The sequence below is a fragment of the Mixophyes fleayi genome, chromosome 3, assembly GCF_038048845.1.
Source record: "Mixophyes fleayi isolate aMixFle1 chromosome 3, aMixFle1.hap1, whole genome shotgun sequence".
In the NCBI taxonomy this organism is placed as follows: Eukaryota; Metazoa; Chordata; class Amphibia; order Anura; family Limnodynastidae; genus Mixophyes; species Mixophyes fleayi.
Window position 1 is genome coordinate 334,369,598 of NC_134404.1, and position 25,949 is coordinate 334,395,546.

The window sequence follows — 25,949 nt, forward strand, 5'->3', positions numbered from 1 at the left end:
TTTATAGAAAGTCTGTTTAATATTACAAAACACCTGGCTGTGATATTTGAATCTGGCTCCGATAAAACGTTGGGACACTTACAGGGTAGGAATTTCATACAGAGTTGAAGGAACGGAACGCCCTTTAATTTTAAGAAATAAAATACTTTAAATCAACTGGTGCATTAATAAAAAAAAAAAAAAATGCCACACCGCACGCAAGACAAAAAAATGTATCCGCTGTATGCAGCCAACTGAGGCAACCAAATGAAATCACTGAAACTAACTAGTGAATCTATCTCTTGAATATCGGTGGTATCTACACAATGGCTACAAAACAGAGTTAAAAAAAAAAAAAAAATCTAATTTTAGTGTTAAAATGAATATACATTTCACAAATGTATTGTCCATTCATCCAGATCAGGCAAGTTACACATGTACCAAATTACATAGGAAAAAAAAAAAAAAAAAGATTCATAATTTGTGGGTCAGAAGTTAGTTAATGCTGTAATTCACTTTAATCTATGTACTCGCTGATGTTTCCTTTTGGTACTTTAGCCGAATGTGTGGCCAGAAGAAGTCTGAAACTAAAAAACTAGTTTAGCAATCTGATTTAATATTCTGCACATTAGTTGGTAGGACACTAAAGTTTGCAAAGAGGTTTATAGAAACTACACGAAATGGCACAGAGCCCCCATGTTTGATCCATAAGTTTAGAAACCCTGATCTAGATAAAAACACATATTAGCACGCTGCTGAAAGCTGCCATGTTTCAAGGTTCTGGTTACCAGTAATCATGAATACTGCCGATCAATTCATTAGGAACTACTGAGGTCCGTTGTGTTCAGTGTTCTCGATGGTTCCTAGTGAACCGAGACTCAAATCGGTGGATCAACCAACAATATGGCTCCATTGTGATTTAATAATTGATGGCATAATTAGGACCATGGACAATATATAGCTTACTAATAAATGGGCCTGGGTTATGGTCTTTGATGTTTCAGTTTCCAGGATTTAGGATTAATTCATAGATGATCAGTCCACCGTGATCCACTGACAGTCAAATGACATACTGCATTCAATAGAAAAAAAAATAAAAAATTAACAGACTCTCCAAGTATATTTCACACACAAAAAAAAAAAAACTAGTATAAAAAAAAATGTAATTAAAATGGAGAATAATTTCTTTCCCGAAATCTCAGTTTTACCAGTAAACTGAATTTATCTATCTAGTAAGGGAATTGGCGATAAAAAATTAAAAAAGTATACAAAATAAAAGAACTCCGTTACTAAATGATTCTATAAATGTGTATATGATCAGTGTTACAAAACAAGCTGCGAGACAATTACAAATGGATGAAAAACAAACAAAACAAAAACGATATGTAAATATAAAATGAAGACTTCATCTTGGGAGGTTCAAAAAAAAATAAAAAAAAATCCTATTTTTTAAGAGCAAGTAAAATTAAAAATATTGGGAAGGTTCATACACTGTAACCAGTTATTTCATTCTGAATCCATGCTAGTGCGTAAGCATACCAGTCAACGATATGGCCGCAAATTGTGGCGGGTTATGTACAGAAGTGAACCGGTCACCAAAGTTCATTGATTGACTGTTCCAACGTCAGCAGAACTCTGCCACTTTTATTACAGGTGATCTGGAGATTCCACAAGTCTTAATGCTGTAGTTTTACCATCCTGCTCTAGGCTGTACATCAGCCATTAGACCCTTCTTCTTGCATCATTTGACCTGCGTGGCGAGACACTTTCCACGGGGAGAAGTGGTTCTGTGCAGAGAGGTGGAAAGACAGCAGATCGGTCATTCCTTGTGCAATATCTGATGTAAATGGAGATATAGTGGCTTCTTGGTTAGCAGCTGCAATTTCTTCCGCTTAAAGTCGGTTGGTTTCCTGTAGCTGCAGAGATAAAAACTTATGTTAGACTTACAACCGTCTCCCACCACTGTCTAAAGTTCTACTTTACATTAATGGACATACATTTATATCAATAGCGAAAATTTATTTAGTGGATTGTATAGTAAAATCTAAAATTGTTCAAAGAGTTAAGTAATATCTACTGAGCATAATGAAGATGTTTTAGCCAATATTTTATCTTTAGGTTTTAAGACTAAAAACAGTGACTGGTTAACGCAAGTCAATTACAGTTATCTGAACAATTATAAGAGGCGATTCTATGGTTTTTGATTAGTTTCTGGTCCTGACCGGGGCCTGTGTAGCTCAGTAAGACAACACTCAGCCACACTCCCAGCTGCCTCCGTATTAGCAGACCTCTATAGAGGTCATTTCTATACTTCAGTTACTAACATGACAAGCCAACTGTTGGCAAAATGTTCACAGAAAGGAAACAATTAAACAGTCAGCAGCTAATAGGTAATATCACGCACAGTTCTATGACAATCTGGCCAGACTTGATTTCATCCATCTCCATGAAGGCGAAACACTTTGTGCTTGTAAAACGCTTCTTCGGCTTGTAGTGCTTGAACTCAAAGAAAATAGCTGCCCCTGAAAGAAAGACGCAAAGGGTTAGTTAGAAAGAAGGACCTTAGGGTGCTGATCATCTCCTCTTCCACTGTAGCTCAGTCATTTAACATGTGGATAGGAACCAGGGGGAGGGGGGGGGGGGGGGGGGGGGAGGTTTCTGGTTCTCCCCTTTTTTGATGGGGGTGGGGTCCCCCCCCTTAAAAATCCTGCGTTTGCCCCTGGGAACCTTCCTAAATGCCTTTTATGAATATAAAATGTACGGTTTCCTCCACTAAGGTTTAGAGAAGATCATCCACAGACACCAATGGTGCAGTGTCCCCAACGGGCACATTATGCTGTAGGCTGACTAACAACCCGACACTCTCCCAGTGTGACCTACGCCCTCTGGCCAAGACCATGCCGTCACCCTGCACGGATAGCCCATATATTTTCCACCAGCTGACTTGCATTGCATAGCGGTTGCGAGGCCTATTTTGGAACACTGCAGGACTATGTCCACAAAATATAAATCGTACGTGTATTTTAAATAAACAATGTAACAGCATTAATTCACAGCTTCATGTCAGAACAGCCAGGTCGGGTCCCTATAGTACAGCAATGATGCACGGAAGCATTACATGCAGTTCCGGGCAAGCTGTGCCACTCAGAGCAGACGACATGACAATGCCACCAGTCGTTTCCTCCATTGGTAATAATGCTGGTCTCACAGGCTGACACTTCATACCACTGGCCCCATATCACCAGATTTGTGTGGAAGCAAAATGATCCTAACATCAGCCATGATGGAAAATTCATTAGAGGACAGCTGATTATTATACCAACCACATTTAGGGATACAGTTATCAAACCTTCTAAAAAACGGAACAGTGGAGGTTTTGCCCATAGCAACCAATCAGATTCTAACCATCATTTATCTACTACATTCTAGAACATGATCGCTAGAATCTCATTGGTTGCTATGGGCAACACCTTGACATTTCTTGATACATTTACCTCTTCGTGGCCCCAAGGACGCAGGAGGTAACCGAGCTGCTCAACTTAAGGGTAAAATCTCAAGTTTGGCCAATATGCAGATTTTTATAATCATTAAGCTATACACTACTATATACACACAATATATTTTAGTAAAGGCTGATTCTCCCGCGGTGCGGAGGCATACTTGCAGGAGCTGGGTGGGACACACTGCACACAGATTACTACATTACGCACCTTTTGTCAGTTTTTCAACATGTTTCTGGATTTCAATTTCAACATTAAAATGGACGTAGGTGTCTTCTTTCCTTGAGGCCATGGGGGTATCTTGAACTGGTGTCAGGTCTATGCCATTTATATCTGCAAAAATAAATAGTGGTAGAAAATGTATTTTTCAATTACTTTGGAAGGCTTAAATAGTGCATTAGAGCTAAAATACACCCTGGCTTATAAACAGCTCACAAATAGGTAATTAAGTATCAGGTGCTTATCAGAACTGCGGATAACATTATAACCAAGGGAGTAGGGGTGGTACATCTATTTCGGACCGATTATCCCACTGTCTGTCCTTTAATAAAGTCAGCTACATGACAAAGCAAAATAGAGCTTTAACTGTTTGGTGTTGTCACAGTTCACTAACACAGAAAACCAGATGGATCACTCTTTATACATCTCCGTACTAGAACTTTACTAGGATGCTCCTTTTAGTATGTTTCTATAGAGGGGCATCATAAACCATTAAATGAAGTATAAAACATCATTTTGTTATAATTAGACTGCAAATTCAGCTGTGTAGTGTTTCCACAGACACAGTCTGCAAAGTAATTGGCTTTCAGGATTTAATGGCTTACAAGACTGGTGTCATTATAAGTGAGAACTGTGTTATAAGTGCCAGCACGGAGATTGAACATGGCTATTAGGTCATAGCCTATAAGAAAGTGAAGTGACGGCTCCCAGAATGCACTGCTGCAGCATCACGCTATGAGCGAGTTTGGGTCCAAAAGGTGTGGACAGCTAGTTATTCCAGATGACAGCATCGAAAGAAAATCTTCCGACAGCAGCTGTGGAGCTTGGACTGGAGCGTAGGGTTCCCGGAAAGGGTCAGCTGAAATATATGGAGGGGTGGGGGAAGCAAAAAATACTACAGAGCGGCATTCAGCACTCACAAGTAAAGAGGATTATGGTGCAGGACAACCATTGTGGCCAACTGAGAAACACAAGTCATGTTCCCAGGGAGCCTATAAGGGGTGAAGTTTTTTTTTGGTAGAGGAGAAGTACAAATAAGTCCCTGATTGAAGCAATATAGGTCAGAAAGATGTGGGTCATGTTTTAGGTACAAGGGTGGACTCAAAAAAACCCCCCCAAAAAAACCCAAACCAAAACACTCCACTTTTAGTTCCTAAACAAAAGCTTAAATTCCAAGTGTCCAAATGTGCACAATAAACCGCGTATTGCAAATTAGCAGCAAGTGTGACATGATGTGGCTGCACATAGAGAGCTAGCCATTGTCCTTACAGACAGTCACACAGAACTCCTCATCATTTATTTATATAGCGCCACTAATTCCGCAGCGCTGTACAGAGAACTCACTCACATCAGTCCCTGCCGCATTGGGGCTTACAGTCTAAATCCCCTAACATACACATACACAGACAGACAGACACTAAGGTTAATTTGAGAGCAGCCAATTAACCTACCAGTATGTTTTTGGAGTGTGGGAGGAAACCGGAGCACCTGGAGAAATCCCACGCAAACACGGGGAGAACATACAAACTTCACACAGATAAGGCCATGGTCGGGAATTAAACTCATGACCCCAGTGCTGTGAGGCAGAAGTGCTAACCACTGAGCCACCGTGCTGCCAAAACTCAATGCTCTCCACCCTCAGTGGGCTGCATTCCAGAGATCAGATAATGCTCCTGGGCCACAGACCACTTCCCCCACTGAATCACTGCTGGAGGGCACTGGAAGCAGATGGGGGGGGGGGGGGGATATCTGAGTAAGAGGGTCAAAACCCCAAACCCAGAAGTCAGTCTGATAGGAAGGGGTAAAGGACGTTTAGTTACAGGATCAGATGCGACATAATACAGGATTGTAGCAAGATACAGATTTCAGGCCCAGGGACAATAGAGTAAGACAGACACTTACCCTTCACACTGACAGTCATGTAGGGATCGATACACTGACCAGCATCTTTCAAGCCAATTTTCTCAATTTTGATGGTGAGTAGGGTCATTCCTGGCTCGGACGGCAGCCTGGGCAGGAGAGTTCCTGGGACACACAAATCACATATCAAACACTACAGTATTAGGCCTCTATGTACCATCATTACCCCTGAGTCGGCGCAGAGCCCCATTCCTCCAAACTCAACTTCAGCCACCTCTGATACAGCAGAGCTATGATAAACGTCATTACCATGAGCGCATACTGTAGCTCCGCCTACATGGGGAGGCATTAAACTTAACGCGAGGTACCATAACAGCTTTGCGCGATGACACTTTGTTGTTCGGGTTGAAATCTCTGCTTATTTTTTGGTCAGACCTCAGGGGTTTCTCTACTGTAATAAATGAAAAGGAGGGTCTGGCTGCGCACTCTATAAATAGAGCGGAGGTAAATTTATTCTCCTTCATGGCGCAGTGTGGATTGGAGGGAATGACTGAGAAGTAGTCAAATTTGACTAGAGGAACATGCAAAATTCCCAGCTAAAGCCACAATGTGGTAAATATTTCACAGAACAATTTTGATGAATTTTGCTCATCCCTTAAAGGGAATTCTATAGGAAAACGGACGATGCTGAGATTTACTAGCTAAACAGTGACGTATGCAGTAAAAGAAAACAAAAAAAAACACAAAAACAACCAATCAGGTTTTGCAAAATATAAACATAGATGCAGACAAACAGAATAGATGTTCATACCTTGAATGGCTCCTGCGATGGGTGGGCATTAGGGTGGGATACAAGCAAATGAAGATGCCATGCATGGGAGGCAGCCAGGGAAGAAGCACAGCGATGATAGCACAACCACAGAAACGCGTACGGCATCGGGATGAGGGCACAAAGGAGGGAGATAAAAGGATGCACATTTATCAGTATACATAGATCTGATGTCTGTCTCTACAAGATTGTGTAATTAGCTGAGGGCCCTCTGACTGCGCTGGTTTAATCCCTCGATTCCAGCGACACTGACTTCTTACAGATAGTTACATATGTACTTTAAAGCACATGAGAAACCTACACAATACAAAACATGAGAAGAGCTGGCATAGCAAGTTCACAGGGAAATTAGAAGGTGGGCACAACAGGCCAATCTCGCTGTTCAGCAGGAGTGACAGGATCGTCATTCAATTTAACCACTCACAGGGGGGGCAAATACGAAGAGATTGGCCACTAAGCTTTCTGGCCGAGTGGACGGACCACTTCTGGTGTTATGGGGCCCAGTTAGTGCATTTGGAAAAGGACTACACAGACCCAAAGACGTTATCCTCCAAGTGAAACGCGTCAGTTTGGTGCCACGCACTTTGCAATATTGAGAAATTGCCAAACATTGGCTGCATGTTATGGAGTGTGTGGTCAGCTTTACATTGATGCTTTAGTTCCATTACTTTCAGAATTGTAGGTTGAGGGAAATGACCGTGGTTTGGAATCTTATAACTCACGTTGTGATAACAAATCTCCTGTTAGTTCTACAGTACAAAGTTTCTATAAATCTTGAGAAATATAAATGCTGGTTCTCGGTGGACGAGACTTCTTCTCTTACCAGGTACACGAGCCGGAAAGGAATCAGAAGAACACACTCCAGCTCCACCTTCTTCCTCCTCCTCCTCCATTTCCAGGTTTTCCTCTTCTCCTGGGGCTAGAATCCTCCTACAGAATGAGTCGTGAACAACAGTTCATTCCCCTCAGAGGAAGTTTAGTTTCATAATATAAACGCAATCAATTGCAATCGAACAGTGTTCTCTAGGGATGAAAGGGGGCACTCTGGAGCACCAAATGCGTTGAGGGTTATTAAGCCACTGTATACTTCAGACTAAGGGGTTTATCACAGCTTCTAAAAAGGAATAGTGGAAGTATTTCCTGTTTCCACCACTTCTAACTCTGCTCTCCAGCTACTTAGCCCTCCTCCTCGAGGGTCCTCCACCCCACGTCCACTCTCGCTCCCTCCTCCCCCCTGGGGGTCTCCCTGTCTTCCGCGCCCTCCTTCTTGGGCACAGTCGTTTGCGGATCCTCCCTCCCCCTTCCCCGCCCTCTCTAGCTGTGCATTGAGCTTACTGAGTTGCTGTGTTTACTGTACTGAGCTGTCTCCCATTGTATTGTAATTTTGTTTGTCTCTGTACGGCGCTGCGGATGCCTTGTGGCGCCTTATAAATAAATATTAATAATAATAATAATAATAATAATAATAATAATAAGTATTGCCCATAGCAACCAATCAGATCCTAGAATGTACTAACAGATAGCTAAACTTAGGGACGTACCTAGATCAGTGTGAGAGGGGCGACACTGTGCGCGGGGGGGAGGGAGGGTGTCGCAGTTTATGAATATTTTAGATTCACTTGGTTAAAATTGAGGTCTAAGGGGGCGGCAATTTTGCTTTCTGCCCCAGGCACTAAAATTTAAAGTTACGGTTCTGGTTACACTGATTGGTTGCTTTGGGCAACACCTGCGATTTTCCTTTTTGGACAGTTTGATACATTTAGTTCTAAATCTATTTTTAATGATTGCATTTCACAGTAGTAGAGTTAAAGGCATACAGGTACAACATTTGGCTGAAACAGGCCAATTAGATCAGCTTAGATGCAGGGGAGGGGCTGGCAAATTTTAGCTTGGGGAACAAGACTCGACTCAGCAGCCTATTAGGACCATTTTAAAGGACAAAATATGCAGGTGGCCCAGTGATCCAGCCCAAGGTAGCCCACTATGGGACTGGCCCAGAAGGGGGGGGGGGGGGGGGCCCGAGATGCTGGTTGAGTGCAACATTTAGTTGAAAGACACAGGTTGCAGACGGCAGACAAGAAACAGCCAAAGACCCCCAAAATAATACACCAGTCCAACGTGGCCCCTGCCCCACCCCAATGCAGTTTTCTCCTACACACACTTTATTCTTTACCAGTACAATCATCTGTAATAGAGATGGATAAGAGGCACGGTATCAATATAAGTATACGCTGTAAATATCTGTATAGTTTGGATATCACCACACAGGGCTCATTAGGTAAGTGCGCACATTCCTGCAAAGTATTAACATACTAGAAGTCACCTTTGATGTCCCGACCTGTTATCTAACCCTGCAGCCCAACACCTTAACCTGTTTCTGGAATCCCTCACTGGCTTCTAATCTCCTTATAATTTAGAGGACATGTTGCATTACCCCATATATACTGTACAGGCTGATGTGCCTTGTATTACGTGAGACAACCTTGGGTATAGTTACCACTTAGGGAGAAACCCTACAAACATCTCTGTACGGACTTTTGTTCACCTACCGTAAAGGAACCGGCTGAACGTCAAAGGGAAATTCTTTGTTGTATGTCAGAATGTTGTCTAGGACTAGAAGGGAAGAGAAGAGAAAGTTTTACTACTAAAATAATGGTGTTTTTGTGTTTACCAAGCGGTTAGAGCCTCAAACAGCCAACACGCATCTAGGGGTAAATGTATCATACCCCGGTTTCTTCAACGCCCGCGAGTTCGGCGTCTTCGCAGCTTAAATTTAAAGCGGCGCTGCCTTGTAAAGGGAGGTTTCCCTTTTCCTCCTCCCTTGGAGCTCTCATCTCTTCGTTCGGTCTTCAGTATCACCTATATGCTGATGATATTCAACTCTACATCTCTTCTCCTGATCTTTCCTCCTCCATCCTCTCTCCTGTAACTGACTGCCTCTCAGCCATCTCATCCTGGATGTCTTCACGGTTTCTTAAAATTAACATCTCCAAAACTGAACTCACTGTCTTTCCCCCACCCAGACTCCCTTCCCATCATGACCTCTCTATAATCGTTAACAACTCCACTATCTCCTCTGTCACCCAACTCCGCTGCCTAGAAGTCACTCTTGACTCCTCTCTCTCTTTTGCCCCCCACATTCAATCCCTTACCCAAGCCTGTCGCTTCCAACTCCGTAACATTGCCCGCATCCGTCCCTTCCTCTCTCAAGAAGTCACCAAAACTGTCATCCATGCTCTCATCATCTCCCGCCTCGACTACTGCAACCTCCTCCTTACTGGCCTCCCCTGCTCCCACCTTGCCCCCCTCCGCTCTATACTTAATGCGGCTGCGAGACTCATCTTCCTCTCACGCCGCCCCTCTCTGCCTCCCCTCTCTGTCTTGCCTTACACTGGCTGCCCTTCCCCTACAGAATCCTTTTTAAACTCCTTACCACCACTTACAAGACTCTCTCCCAGTCTACTGCCCCTTCTATCTCTAACCTCCTCTCCATTCACACTCCCGCCCGCTCCCTGCGCTCAGCCAATGATCTCCGCCTCTCCTCCACTCTGATCACCTCTTCCCACTCCAGAATCCAAGACTCCTCCCGTGCTGCCCCCCTTCACTGGAACGACCTCCCTCGCTCCATCCGTCTCTCACCCAATCTGTGCTCCTTCAAGCGGTCACTTAAAACTCACCTGTTCCTTAAGGCCTACCAACCATCCATTTAACCTCCACCTCTTCTGTTTCTCCCCTGGCTCCTTTTCTCTCCCCTTTGCTTCACAGGCTCCCTCTTGTGCCTGATTTTGTTTACCCTCCCTAAGGATGTAAGCTCGTATGAGCAGGGCCCCTCTCCCCTCCTGTCTCCACACCTGTTCTTCCGCTCCGTCTTTACAGTATTTGCCTGCCTGGAGTTTCTGAAGTTCTGGTACTTTGTGTTTATTGTTCTGTATTGTTTTACCCTGTATAGTGTACTGTTTGTACCATGTACGGCGCTGCGGATACCTTGTGGCGCCTAACCAATAAACGATAATAATAACTCGCGGGAGTTGAAGAAACCGGGGTATGATACATTTACCCCCTACTGTACAAGATTTAACATAAAATAACTTCACTTTGGAAGGAAAGGGGATGAGGATTGTACACAGCAATGTAAAGCTTCAAACATCTTGGAGACTGGCTTGTAGCCACATGCAGAACCCAGAGCATCGGTGTGATCATAACAATGCATGTGCACAACAAGTATTCTATACAGTAAACTACTACAAACTGCAATTATATACTTTCATCAAAATATTATATATTCATTAATATAAACCTACTTGGTTCCAGTTTCTTTAGGTCTTCCAACTGGAACCCTTCTTGGGAATGTGTGGACTGTAAAAAGAAAAAAAAACAGAACAATTAATAGATTTTTAAATCTTAAGCTTAAACCCATTGATGCGGAGACCATTACAATGCCTCCTTATGTTACTGCTCGCTACATACGAAGGTAAGAATATTGTTATATAGTAGAACTATGGCAAACACCCCGCATAGGAACAGGGAATATTTCAACATAAATTAACGTATTCTCACAGACAGAGGGCATTCATTATATAAACTTCTGCAAAGTCTCTGCTCCATTTCTTGAGGATTTCTATTGCTGTATATAGAGATATTTTAAAGCTTGGCCCTCGTGGACAGAGACTAGCGCTATATGCACATAAAACAGATCAATGCATTGTACAAATCTTTGCACCAAATAAATTCATCTTGCTTGTTCAGTTGGTGACATTAACACTACAGACAGCACATTGTCCATTCAACTACTAGGATTTCATCACCCCACGACCCCACCAGATATTACTACCAATAACCACTGTATTAAGGCAGTAAAAGGAACGGACTTGCTCCTGCTCAGCCAGAACCCACCTCATTGATTAAAACACACCCCCCCTCCCCAAACCCCATAAACAGATGAAATTAGGAGATCCACATTTGTTACAACAGTACATGAATGAAGCCATCTAAAAATTGAACAGTAGGGGGGAGATGGTTAGTAGGAGTGCCCCAAGATGCTCCATGACAGCACTCAAAGTACGTAAGTGAATTATGTCAATTTGTTTTAAACAGAAATACAAATGCTGATCATGGTTAAACTTTATTCCCCCGGGCTCTATGATTGACAGATGTCATGACACTTACACCCCCATACATGGAGAAACCAGACTTTCCCTATAACAATCTCCAGTCTTCTGACCGTTTACGAACTCACTCGGGACAGAACTCAAGAAATGTTCTCTGCACTGCAGGGAGATCCAACGTCTTCCCAAGTAACCAGGGGTCTATTATCCATTATAAAACCGAAACCAGTGGTGGAAACAATATTTACCTGCAGGGCGGCGCTGCGTAGTTCTAGGCATGTTGCAATTTTTCCAATGATTTTCTGTAAAGACAAAACTGGAGCGTTCAGAAGTGTATAGCTCTGTGTAGTGCAATCATTCCACAGTACAATATGTAACAGCAACTGAGCAATAAAACTATAAAAATGATGCTGTGAAGATAGAAATAATCCTCGGGTCAGACAAGATCAAGAAACTTTTAGTGGTGCCAATTTCTGTTGTAGCGCCAATTAAATAAGTCTGTATTGTAAGGTGCCGGGGCTGCCAAGCTACAGGGTCACTTTCCAATGTGGTGGTGCACGTGGATGACCATATTGACTGGACCCATCTGTCCAGCACTTGAGTGGAGCGGCCCGTCACGTAAAGCCTCATTATACAACTGAAAGAGGGTCCATCATGATCATCTGCAAGTGGATTAATGGACTCACGAATGGAGCACACTCAGCGCCTTTATGTATATTAGAGAAAACATCCAGCTGAAACAGTTAAGAATAAAATGTAAATCATTATTGGGATAAAACAGGTCCAGAGCATAAAACGATTATACTATGGATGGGTGAAGCAGCGGTCTGTCACATTTAGAAGCCCTTTTATTACTCAACTGTTGGTTGATGGAAACAAAAAACAAGAAAAATAAAAATATGTCTCTCCCTTAACCCATGTTATATCAGATATTCTGTAGCATGATAGTGCTCAAATTAGGAAAAAATAAGAGAGGACGTAGCCCAAACTGAATTAACCATGAGCCGACTGTTCATTAGAGGCCATCACAATTCTAGGTTTTTGAGTGTTAGAACGCTACACAAGGTTTTTAGCGGATGCCATTTGATAAGAGGATGATTACACTAATTAATTGTTCTGCAGCTGTATTGTTGAAATACAGAACCCAGGAATACATGTACCATCCTCTTATCAAAAGGGTTATTACGCCTATTATTCACGCAGTAAAAGAATTGACCATTAAACCTGCAGAGAGGCTGATCACTTTAAAATGGCAATTAATCCTAAAATGCAAGTTGCTCGATATCAAAAAGCTACTAATGACAGCTACAGATCCGTAAACGTTCCCATAACTTGACAGGTTTGACATTCTATTTGCAATAGCGATACGGTCAAGTACAAGACCATATTCATTCCATGCAGCCACGTCATGCAAGAGGAGGTCGAAGCATGGTCAACTCCAGGACCCTCATTGGGAATACGGACTGGAAATACCGCTTGTGCTGTGCAAGAACCCTTCCTCCCACATTCACAGCTCAGACATCTACCACTTGTAAATTACAGAGGAGATCCAGCGCTATGGAAAAGTGACCACATCACAGGACGATAGAGGACTATGACAGACATCTGCCATAACCATCAGAGAGCGACATAGAACTGGTGATTATTGTTCTTGCTCGGTGGCCGCGATATTGAGTGAGTTGCGCGATAACACAGCAGGTCCATCAGCTGTAGAGTCCTTCGACAGGAATCCACCTTGATCCTCTTCAGATCCTCCTTGCTGAGGACCACATCAGGCAGAGTTGAAGACCTGTGGTCCCACCAGAAACTTATCCAGACAACATATCTACATTTAACTTAAATAATTTTAAAACTCCGATTTAAAATCAGAGCAATATCCTAAGTTTTATTAAACGGTTATATTGCAATAATGGATAGAGGCACCAGCTCTTAATCCTTTACAGATGGCATAAAATAAACAAATACAAAACAACAACTGTCTAGACTGGAGAAGAGGCTTCTGAAACGAAATGAGTTTGGTCACCTACTGGAAGTGTGAAAATCATTTGTGCGATTTCTGTTGTGTAGGTCGGGGACGGTTTCTATTTAAACTTATTTAATTTAAAATAAGTTTAATTTTTCCTATTGGTTGAAAACGCTTACGGACAATTGGAAACTTACAAAAGGCAAAATGGAAAATAAATAAAAATGTAAAAATTAAAAAAAAAAGTTATCTGTACTCTGACATTATTTAAAAAAAAATATGGATTGATTTTTTTTTTTAAATTGAAAGATGTTTATTGACGGGGCCGGAAGCAGTTAAGGATCAGTAGAAACACTATACAGCTGTTTAATAACACACACAGTCCAGTATACAGAGGACCGGATTGTAGTACGCGAGACATCGGCCATTATAAAAGTGGTAAGATTTGTGATCACAGATTCAGAAAAGCCAGCAAGACTTTAATGACCGTTGACAACTGAATGTGCAGCATCACCATAGACCCCGGCCTTCCGAAAACTCCCATCCAGATGTAGTTTGTGGTCTGCGAGTGAATAAGATGTGTATATAATAATTCTATAAAGACATTCACACATTGCACTTAAGTTCATAAACTAGCCGTCATTTCCACATTTAAAGCTGGGTGCGGCTGCTTTACAGAACAGCTAAGAATAATGTGTACTGGTAGCTTGCCAAAATTATCCGCTTTCCATATATATTGGGCTCAAACAGTTTCAAATCTCCAAGTCCCTGAAAGGTCATAAAGACTCGGAGCTCACGTGGTGTTTTCAGTACTACCCATTGGTAAATATGAGCAGAGTTCACAAGACTTATGAGAGATCCATTCAGACATTGCAAGGAAGTGGAGGGGAAATCAGCAAGGTTCTGGGATCAATCAGACTGCACAGCAATAACAAGGGTCAGAATCTCCAACACTACTAATGCAAACAGGAAAAAGAAGTATTCACTGTTTTAACCAATTGGTGACCAGGGTGGTTTTAGCAGTTTACACCTCAATGATCCGAGAGGGGGGGGGGGCACTGTGAAAAGACATTTTATTGCAGCCTACAGAACCACCCTTGGTGCATATTCACTAAACTGCAGGTTTAACAAAGTGGAGATGTTGCCTATAGCAACCAACTTCTAGTTATTTAGTACATTCTACAAAATGACAGCTAAAAGGAGATATTGCTATAGGCAATATCTCCTTTTTCACAGTTTAGTAAATATACCCTTTGGAGGTTGATTTACTAAAATCTTCTAAATAGGAAGAGTGGAGATGTTGCCCATAGCAACCAGTCAAATTCTAGCTATCATTTATCTAGTACATTTGAAAACATGTTAGCTAGAATCGGTCATGTCATATACCTGTCATCTATACACCACACATGTATCAATACTTGACAACCTCTAGAAAAAGTCCGTTCCCCTGCTGTAATTGCACGTTGTGTAATGCCATTATGCCAGGTGACGTAATCTGACCAATTCTCAATGTCCGAGAACGGGTCAGATTTCTTTTTTTGGTTGAAGGATTCTTTACTTGCAACAGTAGAGTAGAAAACGTGTTTACAACCCATTGTGAATATATAGGACAAACAAGCAGGAAAATTAAAACCAGTTTGACGGCACATAAAGCCACACTGGAGTATATAAAGAACAAAAAGTGATTTTAATGAATGTGATAATTTTGGAGCCTAACCCTTGAAGACCATTATAATGTGTCTCAATTTCACTGGCATGTGTTAGAAACCAGTAAGGACACCCCCCCCCTCCTTTCCACCGAGAGTCTGAGATTATATATAGATTACTCTTTCAGAGACACATTTTATGCTCACAAAAAACAATCTATCTCCACGTGGTTTATACAAGGAGATAGACTGCACTCTTTAGACTGGATGGGCTTTTTACTTGAAACTATATTGGTGACTTGCTTTGAACAGACAATAATTTGCCCATTTATATAGATTGAAAAGTGTGAAGATTGGCAAGCAGTATTTGCATGCAACATCAATATAAAGCATATTTCTTATTACCATGAATGTAGCAGAGATTTTGCTCCAAAGTACATTTCTCCGACAGCTACAATAAGGATTTGTTTCAAGTATGGTGCAAATAAATATAACGTTGTTGCTTTTTTAACTTTATATTTACTGAAAAAACTAATGAATATGATATAATAAGTTATATGAATTGTTCCCACTTTATTTGTAATAAAATTGAGAGGAGGGGGAAGGAGAATAGAGACTGATGCAAAACAGGGTTATAAATAAAAACATTTGGGTTCTGTGCCAACAATAAAATATAAATAATTGCAAGGTGAGGTCTAATATGGCTCACAGATATGTAGTAAAAACGAGGAAGCATGAAGACTGTTAAATGCGATGTATGGCTCATTTAGGAGTTGGTGCAATCGACATGCACATGAAATATAGAATTACAAATTATAAATATAGAATTACATTTATGATGTAATAACAAGCTTTAAAAGATGGCAATTACTGTATTAATGAGGAAAAAGAACAAGCGATGACATACTTCATTAGCAGCTGCAATGGACTGTTTAACTGTTTAAATCTCTCGGGGTTGTCCAACTTGTTGACTATTAGCTTGCACATGTCCTCCTGTGACTTTGCTTAATACACAACTTTCACTTTCACCGTTTAATCTCTGGTTTATACCAGAGCATTCAAACCATTGAGGTAGTTGTTTAACGGTGTTACACAAACATACAATGCAGTTTAACATGTACTGTTTACCAAAGCAGCTCTATCTTGTAGGTGCCAGTAGGGGGGAGCACAGCTGGAAATCACATCGACCAATCACGGTGATCTAGTGACTAGGTGTTGGATCGGTCACACTTATACTATTCGTCTTTATCCTTTTTTCTGATTCCTTTACGCCTTAGTCTGATGGTGGTCAGGCTGTTATCAGCACTTTAGAGTCTTCAGAATTTGTACACATGGACATTAAAACAAAATATAAATAAGCAAAATTCTAGTGAAAGTAGAAACATAATATTGTTGCCCTGGTCCAAATAAAAGTGTAAACAAATAGATATGCATGTCAATAAATTATTTCTCCTCAGGTAATTTGCTTTAGGGAAGGAAGGGGGCTTGTGAAAATAGGGGCGACATTGGTATTCAAAAGGTGTTAGTATTGTCAATTAAAAAGATGAACTATGGGGAGACAGGGGCTATGTACAACTTCAAAGAACACAAGCCGTTAGCATCCCTTGCAGAGGACCAATGTATTCATATAGAAATTCTAAAATTTCTTCATATTTCAAGTTTTGAGAGATCTCTGTACCTTTCTAAACTCAATGACAGGCGCCACATAAGGTGTGCCAATTGTAGATACTACATAGAAACTATAGTAATCAAATATATTGGTCCTAATAATGTCATATTTAACATGCAAACATGTGATAAATTATGACCTGATAACTGGATGAGGAATTACGTCTATGGGGTGTGTCAGAGAAAAGATATGGCAGGAATAGGAATTTGGGTTATTTCTGAACAGAATATGATTCCCACACAGGTGTGAATTTCCATCCCATATTAGCATAGACACTGCCTCTCAGTGATCTCCCAGGGAAACATGTTTTTTTTTTAAAAAAAACCCACACTGAATGTTATTGAAAATCGACAGTTTTTGAGGGGAATCGATCGAATTGAAAAGCTACCGACTTGTGGCCCTTTTGTTTTCTAATAGTTATTGCATTTATTTTGTCTGTCATTTATTACATTTTTAGATTAAATCTAAAATGTAATATTACTTTTAATGCTAGGGTATGCCATGTTAACCCGTAGACTGTTTGACAGTATTAACTCTTAATGAAAGTGAAGAGTTAACCCCTTTGGCTAAAGAGCAGCACGGTGGCTCAGTGGTTAGAACTTCTGCCTCACAGCACTGGGTTCACGAATTCCCGACCATGGCCTTATCTGTGTGGAGTTTGTATGTTTTGCCCGCGATTGCTTGGGTTTCCCCAGGGCACTCTGTTTTTGGACTGTTGGGTAGGTTAGTTGGCTCAAATTGACCAGAGTGTGTATTAGGGAATATAGACTGTAAGCTCCATTGGGGCAGGGACTGATGCAGGTTCTCTGTACAGCGCTGCAGAATTAGTGGCGCTATATAAATAATGATGATGCCGCCTCCGTATACAACACATACACTTACAGTAACATCCAAATCACAGAGGCGGCGAGTGCGTTCGTCACCCTTGTACTTTGTCCTCACTCAAAATAGCGCTCCAAGTGTGCTCATGTACTTAATGACAATGTCACTATTGACACGAAACAGAGCAAACGCTTGTCAGAAACTGCTTGTATACAGGTCTATCACATTACATTAGGTTTAGGACTATTTGCATTAAAGTATGTTTTATTGGTTTCGAGAATACACATTAAATGGTTTAAAAATAATGTTCCCCTGTACACGGCCTAGCTTAAATGGAGCCTGTCCTGGAGGCAACGTTATAGTTGTTAATCACAACTGGGGCAAAGGAAATAAAACAGGACGTAGCTTCATGTTGAAGATTTGCTTTTTATTTATCTGCACCAAGATCCACTGCAGCCCGTCTGCAACACTGTGCGCTCTGCTTCCCATACAATCCGCAGGTGTCAGTCACATCCTGGACGGCTGACAAAGGAGCAATCATAAGTTCTGTTCTGTAAAGACCCTGCCCAATAGGGACCCCAGGCCCTTCACAGGCCTAAAGGAATTACTTTCTTCATGGGTCTTTCCTGTTTAAGTCCTTACAGAGGCTGAGATAATCTTTCAAGAATGTTAAATTGTCTTTTTACTCAACATGAAGCCTAAATGAGATGCAGACTTTAAGCCTTGATATAACTTATGTCTTAGCTAACACAATACTACACCCCCCCTAAAAAAAACAAAAATCATTCTCTACCTAGATTTACATGCAATAGGGATAAAAAGGAGATAAAACAGGAACTGTTAGACCCACAGGACAGACAGACAGTCTGATTTACACCATATGAATCTGTGTCAGGAATGTTACACTCAGACCTCTACAATGAGGATAAAGTATTAATCAAAAAAGTGCAGGCTCCAATCTCTCTCACACTGAGCACTGGTGGTGGCATTGTACGTTACCTAGAAAGCTGTTCTTTGTCCCACACAGTGCAAAATAATCCAAAGATTACAAGCCACGTTAATTATACATTGTTTTTCTAAAATATATACGTTAACCATATGGTTACAGAGAACCCACTATCTAATGGTGTAGAGAAACGAGTGGGCGATATCCATACTGACTGCATATCTGTCAAATGCAACAGTGCCCCTAGTGGTCAAATTATCATGAAATACCACCTGCATGAATTTGTCAAACAATTATATTTGAATAAACAGACAATGGGAGTAATCGTATTTTACTAGGTAGAAAAATGAAAAGGTGTATTTTTGTACCAATTAATTGTTATATTTTACCAATGGTGCAAGCTCTATATGAAAGAGACTTTACACACACAACGCTGATTAGCCACGCCATCCAGACATTTAACAAGAACGCTGAACTGTTGGGACTTTTAACTGGACAGCTCCTTATACAATTAGAAATTGCGCGTTATCGGACACAGATAAAAAACCACCTACCTTCTGATCTTCGGTGAAGTCGGAAGAGTTGGCCGGCAACTGGACTTCTTTCTGTAACTGCCTGGCTAATCTGCGGGGAGGATAAACGTAGAGAGAGTTGAAAATATATTTTAAGCAAACAAACAGAGGATTGGTCATTCTATAACGTGAATGGAATGGATCCCCCTCCCCATATGGTCCTGTAAAGGGTAGGACATTCTGCTTGGTTTAATCAAGTGCATATAGACACTTCAGACATATATCCAGCAAAGAAGAAGTCATTCATTCCGGAGTGACACAAAAAGGCACAAAATGTTATTTTCAATCCCTGCCACACAACACAGTAGTACTACTGTGTGGGTATACAACGTGTTACACCGGGAACAGTATTTGCCGCTGAGTTACTGGTCCAGTCAGTATCTGAATTGTGGATGTTTATAATATATAGTCGTTGGCTCCACTGAATTTGCCCAGAAATGGAACTTACAAGCTTCGCGGGTGGGAGTCAATGACCACCGCAGTTTGGACCTGGATATTTTGTGTTACGAACAGTCACAATAATAATTGCTAGCTCTCAAAGCAAACCTGACACAGCAAAACAGTGGGGTGTATACAAATATACTATTTCTACACAAATGGTGAATTATTGATGTGTTCGGAACCAGGACCCATTAAACGCTACTCGTTACTAATATTGTTCTATTATGAGGCAAAGGGAACCTACCATAGTATCCGAGATATCAGGAAACATGGAAGTATTGCCAGACGATTATAGCATCTGTACTAAGCAGTACATAATGACCACATTTCCCAGCAAGTACATGAACTAATGTTTATATTCAATATATAGCAGCTTCAGGCAGCCAACAGAAGGTCAACGTCTGGTGTCTTTACCAATCTGGAATAACTGCATATAAAGGATACATGTAACACATTTCTGGCACTGTAAATCATGTATTTCCTACAATAATGTCCCATGACTTGTGTTTTTAAACATGCAGCTGTAATGGTTTGTAGCCTACTCACAAGTTGGAAAATTACACAGAAAAACAAGATAATCTAGGGGCGGGAAGACACCAGTGGAAGAACTACAAGTCCCAGCACACCATGCCTTTAAAGTATACCCGTCATCTAAGCATTTATGCAACATTATAACAGATATCTAAGATTTGTGAACATTACTGAAAAAGTGAACGTTTCCTGTACTTTTAGAAGCATGACTGATAACATGAGATTAGTTACAAAAGGTGCCAATGAAAAATGCCTAAAGGCATTTAGCAGAAATTACTAGGATTAGAAAAGAAAGCATTTATAACTATAATTCAAGACTCGTACGAGTGTTCTCACGGTGTATTGCAATCAGGATATTACTCAGGCTTCAGAATTAAAGCCAGATTACTCAATCCATGGCAGGTACAAATTAAAAGGAAATTACTCTTCGAGGGCCGATTCCTCTGCACATATGCATTTCCTAAACGTGGGTACAGAGATGTTGCTTGCTTGGCTGACCGAAAAAATGTCAGCTACAGACACCAGTGGCCCTAATCAGACAAATTACTGACACAAGGGATGGAATATTTCAATAAGGACATTGTAGTGTCTTAGATCAGTCATCTATGAATCTGGAGTTATAAGTAATGTCCCTTTCTGGAAGGAGCATGGTCAGTAAAGCCTTTGATGGTATAATGTTCCTTTAAGTGTGATTTAAAGCCGCACGGTGGCTAGTGACTGGGGAAGTCGTGTTAATGTATTTACAGAGCAGGGCTGTGTATAGATTTCAGCTCTTATTATTCACATCCTGCTGAAAGTCTCCACCCAAAAACAGACAGAGTGTTTGGGTGGGAATCTGAGCACACAATCCTCCGAGTGAAAGGCTACGGCCTGATTACTATGTGGGATATAGTTACAGCGCACGGAATGGACACAGGGAACAGCCCTGTTCTGCTATGTGCCAGACATTTCTCTCTACAGCACACAGAGCGACATAAAACCAAGGATCACATGGCAAGAAGCATAGAAACATGAATATAGATAAATAATAATAAGATTTAATACCCCGAAGGCTTGGCAATACTGTTTCTTAGCATTTTAATAGCAATCTTGTAATAGAGATCAGGGCTAAATCACATATCACAAACACACAATACAGATCTAGAGACTGTTTAAAAACACAAGTTAGAGAATGTGTTATCACCAGGACATGTAACTGACAGGGCTCATTAAATCATCTCAGAAAAACATAATACAAGGGTTATAGTTAAATCAGCATAGATAAGTCACAGAAAAACTTAAAGCACTTAACAAAACATAATTTCAGGTACTTTTGAGTCCTATTTGGGATAAACAATATATATCAATAAGATTACTATTAATAAATTGTATTCACTTATAAAAAAAAAATAGCTCTATAGAATATAGAAGCAGGTTATAAATAAAGGGCAATAAATAAGTAGCCAAATATAGCCAATCATTGGCTATGGTCTTGACATACACCAATAGTATTGTCACAAACCCTTTGCAGAGACTTTTCTTGGGGAAGGGTAGGGGAGAGGCCATGTACACCATTACATAATATGCAGGAGTTATGTAACAAAGATTAATAACTTTTAAATCTTGGAACAGTGAGTCTGAAAGGGTCTAAAGAGGTTCTGCAGTAGCTATATCAGAACAAACATCGATCAGCCACAATATTAAAACAACATGCCGAATACTGTGGAGGTCCCCCTCGTGCAATGAAAAAAGGGATTACCCATCGAGGCATGGACTCCACAAGACCTCTGAAGGTGTCCTGTGGTATCCGGCACAAAGACATTAGCAGCAGATCCTTTCAGTCCTATAAGTACGAGGTGGGGCCTCCATGGCTCGGACTTGTTTCTCCAGCACATCCCACAGATGCTCGATTGGATTGAGATCTGGGGAATCTGGAAGACAAATCAACACCCTGAACTCTTTCTCATGTTCCTCAGTCCATTCCTGAACAGTTTCTGCTGCGTGGCAGGGCGCATTATACTGCTGAAAGAGGCCACTTCCATCAGGGAATACCGTTGCCATGAACAGTGTTTAGGTAGGTGGTACGTGTAACAGTAACATCCACATGAATGCCAGCACCCAAGGTTTTCCAGCAGAACATTGCCCAGAGCATCACACTGTCTCCTCTGGCTTGCCTTCTGCCAATTGCGCATCCTGGTGCCATCTCTTCTCTAGGTATACAATGGACACGCACCTGGCCATCCACATGATGTAAAAAAGAATGCAATCCATCAGACCAGGCCACCTTCTTCCATTGCTCCTTGGTCTAGTTCTGGCGCTCATGTGGCCAATGTTGCTTTCAATGGTGGACAGGATCAGTATAGGCACTCTGACCGGTCTGCGGCTACACAGCTCCATACGCCGCAGGCTGCGATGCACTGTGTGTTCTGACACCTTTCTATAATAGCCAGCATTAACTATTTCAGCAATTTGTGTTACAGTAGCTCTTCTGGGGGGTTGGACTAGACGAACTAGCATTCACTCCTCACGTGCATCAATCAACCTTGGGCGCCCACCACCCTGTCGCTGGTTCACCGGTTGTCCTTCCCTGGACCACTTTTGGGAGGTACTAATCACTGCTTACCAGGAACACCCCACAAGACCTGCCGTTGTGGAGACACTCTGACCCAGTTGTCTAGCCATCACAAGTTGGCCCTTGTCACTCAGATCCTTACACTTGACAATTTTTCTTGCTTCTAACACATCAACTTCAAGAACTGACTGTTCACTTGCTGCCTAATATACCCCACCCCTTAACAAGCACTATTGTAACGGGATAATCAATGTTATTCACTTCACTTGTCGGTGGTTTAAATTTTGAGGCTGATCGTTGTGTATATAGAATTGGGAGCAGGTAACACCATACTCACAAGCAGCTGAGAGTCAGTATTTTATGGGCATATGATTGACATCCACATACAGACATTACTGAGGGTATGTAGCCAATCATATGCTAGCAACTATCTCTATATGGACAGCAGGTAATCCCATGTACCACAGCTGCAGCATCTGTATAGATGATACTAACAGCATGTATATCTGTTTATAGACCGTATTGGACAGCAGATACTGCCATTTAGCCAAGCAGCAATACCATATCATAGTAGTCGATTGTAAAGCATCACAAGACTCGGACACCATACAGTCAGTTACAATCACAGATAAAAAGAGAAAAGGTACAAATGACGTTGACAAAGTAGGCGCCAGCATGAGATAGAAGGTAGAAAGAACAGCTTAGAGGGAGAGGGCAGAGATGAGACAATATGACTGGTGGGACAGGAGTGGTCATGGCACTAGAGATGGTAGAACATGCAGAGGGAGTAGTATCTGGTGGGAGAAGGATAGGCTATAGTGAAGAGGTGGCCTCAAGAGAGTGCTTGAAAGACTGAAGCTTGGAAGAGAGTTCCATAAGTGGGAGCAGCACAGGAGAAGTCTTGGAGACGGGAGAATGAGGAGGATGAGAGGCGTAGTTCAGAGGCAGATCGCATAAGGTCAGAGAGGAGGAGTTGATGAGGGATTTGAAAGTGAGAAGCTGGAATTGGATTCTGAAGGGAACAGGGAGCCAGTGCAGGGATTTGCAGAGCAGCACAGTGAATGTGGAGCACCGAGGGGAAGATCAGTCTCACGGCAACATTTAGAACGGATTGTAGAGGGAAAGACAGGCGAGGAGATGGCCAGATAGTAGGAAGCTGCAGTAGTCAAGGTGGGAAAAAAATGAGAATAGGTAATGAGAATAGGTAAGGGCTTTTGTAACATCCCGAGTGAGAAAAGGGCATATTCTGGGAACGTTTGAAAGCAAAAGTTGAGAAACAGAGCAAGGGACTGGATGTGTAGAGTGAACCTGAGAGCAGAGTCAAGGATGACACCAAGGCAACGGGATTGGAGAACAGCGGAGATGGTGATCATGTCAACTGAGAGGGAGACTGGAGGATTGAGTTGTAACACTGGAAGACAGGTAACACCATGAACCTGTATACAGACAGGTGTAGCTGTATATAGAGTACTGAAGAGTAGGTGGCACCATGTAACTCAGCAGGTGTACCAGTATACAGATAGCACTGCAGGGCAGGTGACCCCATGTACCCCTGCAGGTGTACCAGTATACAGATAGCACTGGAGGGCAGGTGACCCCATGTACCAGTATATAGATAGCACTGGAGGGCAGGTGACCCATGTACCCCAGCAGGTGTACCAGTATATAGATAGCACTGGAGGGCAGGTGACCCCATGTACCCCTGCAGGTGTACCAGTATACAGATAGCACTGGAGGGCAGGTGACCCCATGTACCAGTATATAGATAGCACTGGAGGGCAGGTGACCCATGTACCCCAGCAGGTGTACCAGTATATAGATAGCACTGGAGGGCAGGTGACCCCATGTACCAGTATATAGATAGCCCTGAAGGGCAGGTGGCCCCATGTACCAGTATACAGATAGCACTAGAGGACAGGTGGCCCCATGTACCAGTATACAGATAGCACTGGAGGACAGGTGGCACCATGTACCCCAGCAGGTGTAGCAGTATATAGATAGCCCTGAAGGGCAGGTGGCCCATGTACCCCAGCAGGTGTAGCAGTATATAGACAGCCCTGAAGGGCAGGTGGCCCCATGTACCAGTATACAGATAGCACTAGAGGGCAGGTGACCCTATGTACCAGTATATAGATAACATAGCACTGAAGGGCAGGTGGCCCCATGTACCAGTATATAGGTAGCACTGGAGGGCAGGTGACCCCATGTACCCCAGCAGATGTACCAGTATATAGATAGCACTGGAGGGTGGCCCCATGTACCCCAGCAGGTGTACCAGTATATAGATAGCCCTGGAGGGCAGGTGACCCCCTGTACCAGTATATAGATAGTACTGAAGGGCAGGTGGCCCCATGTACCGGTGTATAGATAGCACTGGAGGGCAGGTGAATCCATGTACCCCAGCAGGTGTACCAGTATATAGATAGCACTGGAGGGCAGGTGACCCCCTGTACCAGTATATAGATAGTACTGAAGGGCAGGTGGCCCCATGTACCGGTGTATAGATAGCACTGGAGGGCAGGTGACCCCATGTACCAGTATATAGATAGCACTGAAGGGTAGGTGGCCCCATGTACCAGTATATAGGTAGCACTGGAGGGCAGGTGGCCACATGTACCCCAGCAGGTGTACCAGTATATAGATAGCACTGGAGGGCAGGTGAATCCATGTACCCCAGCAGGTGTACCAGTATATAGATAGCCCTGGAGGGCAGGTGACCCCCTGTACCCCAGCAGGTGTATCAGTATATAGATAGCACTGAAGAGCAGGTGGCCCCATGTACCAGTATATAGATAGCACTGGAGGGCAGGTGGCCCCATGTACCCCAGCAGGTGTACCAGTATATAGATAGCCCTGGAGGGCAGGTGACCCCATGTACCCCAGCAGGTGTATCAGTATATAGATAGCACTGAAGAGCAGGTGGCCCCATGTACCAGTATATAGATAGCACTGGAGGGCAGGTGGCCCCATGTACCCCAGCAGGTGTATCAGTATATAGATAGCCCTGGAGAGCAGGTGGCCACATGTACCCCAGTATCTCTGCCCCCACTCACATCTGATACTCATCGATCGCCTCCACCAGTTGTCCCCACGAGTCGAAGTCCGTTCCCTTCCTGAAGCTTGCGTTCCACTTGTGCAGGATCTTTGCCAGGTCACCCATGGCTGGGGCAGCTGATACCCAGCCCCCGGGGACAGGCTCTCTGCTCAGGTGTGCATCCTCCTGGATGAGACCGGTCCCGCCGCCACCGCTGGTGCTGCTGATGCGGCTCCTCCTCTGCGACCAAGCCCATCACATCGAGGGACAGGAAGCCCCGCC

General features: G+C 42.5%; 1 protein-coding gene across 2 annotated transcripts; it reads right to left on the reverse strand.

Annotated features, from left to right (window-relative positions):
- On the reverse strand, positions 1-25,943 carry AIDA (axin interactor, dorsalization associated). 2 transcript variants are annotated; one of them, XM_075204297.1, is made up of 10 exons: positions 25,687-25,943; positions 19,093-19,162; positions 11,741-11,794; positions 10,689-10,743; positions 8,937-9,000; positions 7,211-7,317; positions 5,601-5,723; positions 3,690-3,812; positions 2,384-2,501; positions 1-1,895 (listed from the first exon to the last, which is right to left on the reverse strand). In XM_075204297.1, exons 1-10 carry the CDS (start codon positions 25,791-25,793, stop codon positions 1,799-1,801), a joined length of 918 nt encoding a protein of 305 aa, XP_075060398.1. In that variant the 5' UTR covers positions 25,794-25,943; the 3' UTR covers positions 1-1,798. The 2 variants fall into 2 exon arrangements, with proteins under 2 accessions (XP_075060398.1, XP_075060397.1); XM_075204296.1 differs by having other exon boundaries at positions 7,199-7,317.
- Between the last annotated feature and the right edge of the window lie 6 nt (positions 25,944-25,949).